Genomic DNA, 4415 nt, shown 5'->3' with positions numbered 1-4415 from the left:
GGGGGAAATGGGAAAGGAAGTGGGGGTGGTGGCGTTTAAGTTAGGGAAAAATAAAAAAATTTAACTAAAAATAGAAGAAATAAACTTACGTGGACACGCCCCCATATCCGCAGTCGCGTCCACGGTCGCGGATTATGGGCAGAGGGGGACCAAAAATCCGTGCCCAATCCGCGGTCCAATTCGCAGCCGTGGATGGGGGATAGAACACAGGCCAAAATCCATGGCCATATCCGCGGTCCAATTCGCGGCCGCTGATCTTCGTCTCCAGCCAATTATTTTTTCTTTGCCGCATTTTTACCTATTCTTGGGTTAATTTCGACCCCCGAATCCTTCCTATGCGCATAATCTTTTGCCCTACACACTAGTAGATCGGTCAAAGTCGTTCAAAATCAATTACAACAACCAAAGTAAGAAAACTAATGGGTTGCCTCCCAAGAAGCGCCTGATTTAACGTGGCGACACGACGCATGCTTTCATTATCACTCCTCGTTCACGTACTGGGGCTCTTCCAAAGTTATTACCACTCTATCCCCTTTCTCTTCGACCATTCCAAGGTAATGTTTTAACCTTTGCCCATTTACCGTGAACTTGTTTGTCCCATCTTTGGATTCAATCTCTACAGCTCCACTTGAGAACACTTACACCACTCTGAAGGGTCCTGAACATCGGGACTTTAACTTACCCAGAAACAATCTCAATCTCGAGTTGTATAACAACACTAGATCTCCGGGCTTGAAGTTTCGATCTAAGATGTGCTTATCATGGATCATTTTCATATTTTCTTTGTATAATCTAGAATTCTCAAATGCATGGAACCTAAATTCCTCAAGCTCATATAACTCAGTGACTCTGCTGGTGCCTGTGGTCTCTATATCCAGATTCAACTTCCGCAGTGCCCAAAGTGCTTTATGTTCGAGCTCTACCGGAAGGTGGCATGCCTTTCCAAATACCAACTTGTACGGTGACATACCAATTGGAGTTTTGAATGCTGTGCGGTACGCCCATAATGCATCATCCAGCTTCTTCGCCCAATCTGTCCTTGTTGCATTCATTGTCTTTGACAGGACACTTTTAATTTCCCCATTGGACACTTCAACTTGCCCACTCGTCTGTGGGTGGTACGGTGTGGCTACTTTGTTGCAAACTCCATACTTTTCCAATATATGTGCGAACGCTCTATTGCAAAAATGGGTTCCACCATCACTGATTATAGCTCTCGGGGTGCCAAAACGTGTGAAGATGGTTTTCTTTAGGAAACTTGTTACCCCTTTTGCATCATTGGTCAGGAGAGCCACCGCTTCGACCCACTTGGAGACATAGTCAACTGCTACTAATATATATTTGTTACCATACGAGCTGACGAACGGCCCCATAAAGTCGATCCCCCACATGTCAAAAACCTTCACCTCTTGAATTGTGGTCATCGGCATCTCGTGACGGCGAGATATGTTGCCTGTCCTTTGGCATTCATTGCAACTTTTGGCCCAAGCATGAGTATCTTTGAACAGGGTAGGCCAATACAATCCCGATTCCAACACTTTTGTTGCTGTCTAGATTCCTCCAAAGTGCCCACCATATGGTGAAGCATGGCAAGCCTACAAAATAGAAGCTTGATCTTGCTCGGGGATACACCTCCGGATCATGTTATCTACACATATTTTAAACAATAGAGGTTCGTCCCAATAATAGGCTCGACAATCGCGGAAGAACATTTTCTTTTGAATTGAGGAGAGTTCATAAGGTACAATACCGCTTGCTAAAAAGTTAGCAATATAAGCATACCATGGCGTCTCCTCCATTGTCACAACAAGTAACTGTTCATCCATGAATGTCTCTGTTATGTCTTCAACCTCCATTCTCTTTTCAGCTCCTTCCAATCTTAAGAGGTGGTCTGCCGCTTGATTGCCCGTCCCCTTTCTGTCACGGATTTTCAGATTGAATTCTTGTAGCGAAAGAACCCAGCGAATCAAGCGTGGCTTTGACTCCTTCATTGCTATCAAGTACCTAATTGATGCATGGTCAGTATAAACAATAACTTTTGAACCAATTAAGTACGACCTGAATTTGTCGAAAGTAAACACTAAAGCCAGAATTTCCTTTTCCGTTACAGTGTAATAGAGCTGTGCGCCACTGAGCGTCCTGCTTTCATAGTAAATCAGGTGCATCATCTTGTCTTTGTGTTTCCCCAAGACTGCTCCTATAGCATAATCACTGGCATCGCACATGAGCTCGAATGGTTGCTCCCAGTTGGGTGGAACTATGATGGGTGTATTCACCAATCTCTTCTTCAGCTCCTCAAAAACCAACCTGCAATCATTAGAAAACACAAAGGGCCGATCCTTTTCAAGTAGCTTACATAAGGGGTTAGCAATTTTGGAAAAATCTTTAATGCATCGCCTATAGAACTCGGCGTGCCCAAGGAAAGTTCTCACTGCCTTTACCGAAGTGGGTGGTGGCAGCTTCTCAATCACATCAACCTGGCATGGTCTACTTCAATGCCCTTGCTGGAAACTCGATGCCCCAACACTATTCCTTCTTGTACCATAAAATGGCACTTTTCCCAATTCAGCACCAGATTTGTCTCCATACATCTTTTGAGCACTCTTCTTAAGTTGTGAAGACAATCTTCGAATGAATCCCCCACCACAGAGAAATCATCCATAAACACCTCCATAATATCCTCCACCATGTAAGTGAAAATGGCTAACATACACCGCTGGAATGTAGCCGGTGCATTGCAAAGTCCAAAGGGCATTCTCCGAAAGGCAAAGATGACATATGGACAAGTGAATGATGTTTTCTCTGTCTTCCGGGGCTATTGAGATCTGGTTATACCTCGAGTATCCATCCAAGAAACAGAAGTGGGACCGCCCGGCTAACCTGTCCAACATTTGGTCAATGAAAGGCAAGGGGAAATGGTCCTTTCGAGTGGCTGTGTTCAGTTTCCGATAGTCCATGCAAATCCGCCACCACGTGACTATACGAGTCGAGATCAACTCATTATTCTCATTTTGTACGACCGTCATTCATCCCTTTTTCGGCACACATTGGACAAGACTGACCCAGTTGCTATCAGAGATGGGGAAGATGATACCTGCATCCAGTCACTTGATCACTTCTTTCTTTACTACTTCCTTCATATTCGGGTTCAGCCGTCATTGATATTCCCTGAAAGGTTTGTGCCCCTCTTCCAGAAGAATCTTGTGCATGCAAAAGGCTGGGCTGATAGCCTTTATGTCTGCCATAGTCCACCCAATGGCAGTCTTACATTCTTGCAATACCTGCAATAGTTGCTCTACCTGCACAACTAGCAAACCAGATGATATAATAACAGGCAAAGTAGAATTAGGCCCCAAGAAAGCGTACCTGAGGTGGGCTGGAAGCGGTTTCAAGTCCAGCTCAGGTGGCTCCTTTATTAATGGTTTTGCAGGTGGTGTTGCTCTCTCTTCTAAGCGTAGGGGCTTGAACTGAGGTTCCTTTTTCTAGAATCCTTGACCTTCGAGAGCCATGACCCACTCTGCCAACCCTTCACCATCCATCTCTTCCAAATTCATCAAGCAGGCTTCTAGTGGATCCTTGACATTAAGGGTCTCATCCTCTTCTTATAGTATCACATCCACGGCCTCCACTAATGAGCAGTTTGCAAATTCACTGGGTCTCCTCATGGATTTTTGAACGTTAAATATTATTTCTTCATTGTTCAAACTCATTCTCAACTCTCCAGTCTCGCAATCAATTAATGCTCTGATAGTGACTAAGAATGGCCTTCCCAGAATGATAGGTATCTCTTTATCCACCTGCCAGTCAAGAATAACAAAGTCTACAGGAAATACAAATTTCCCCACTTGCACAAGCTCATCATCAAGAATACCTGTCGGTCTTTTGACTGTGCGATCAGCCAGTTGCAGCAATATTGAGGTCGGTCTAGCTCTTGCAATGCCCAGTTTTGTATAGATTACCAAGGGCATCAAGTTTATGGTGGCTCCCATGTCACACAATGCTTTAGAAAAAGCATAACTCCCAATAGTGCATGGGATAGTGAAGCTACTTGGATCAGACACCTTTTGGGCCATAGGTTTTGTCACTACCGCGCTGCAGGTCTGTGTCAGAGTTACAGTGGACAGGTCCTGGAAGTCAAATTTCCGCGACATCAAGTCCTTCATTATTTTTGCATACCCTGGCATTTCCCTCAAAGCATCCATAAGTGGAATATTCAATTGAATCTGTCAAAGCATTTCCATGAATTTCCTGTATTGATCATCTTTCTTTTGTTTTGCCAATCTCTGAGGGAATGGTGCAGGAGTCAACCTCTGTCCACTACTTAATGTCTTTTCTTTGTTGGAAGCTTCTGGCACAAGAGGTGCCACCTGTTCTGAGACTTGTTCACCTTCCTTCGCACTACCCTTGTCAACATG

General features: G+C 44.4%; 1 protein-coding gene across 1 annotated transcript; it reads right to left on the bottom strand.

Moving 5' to 3' along the window:
* Positions 1-3602: 3602 nt before the first annotated feature.
* LOC107817641 (uncharacterized) lies at positions 3603-4163 on the bottom strand. Its single transcript, XM_016643510.1, has one exon. The coding sequence runs from the start codon at positions 4161-4163 to the stop codon at positions 3603-3605; it is 561 nt and encodes a 186-aa protein (XP_016498996.1).
* Positions 4164-4415: the final 252 nt, after the last annotated feature.

Source organism: Nicotiana tabacum, chromosome 9 (genome assembly GCF_000715075.1).
Source record: "Nicotiana tabacum cultivar K326 chromosome 9, ASM71507v2, whole genome shotgun sequence".
Lineage (NCBI taxonomy): Eukaryota > Viridiplantae > Streptophyta > Magnoliopsida > Solanales > Solanaceae > Nicotiana > Nicotiana tabacum.
Note: the sequence above shows the minus strand (reverse complement) of the source record. Positions and strands in the feature narration are given on the sequence as shown.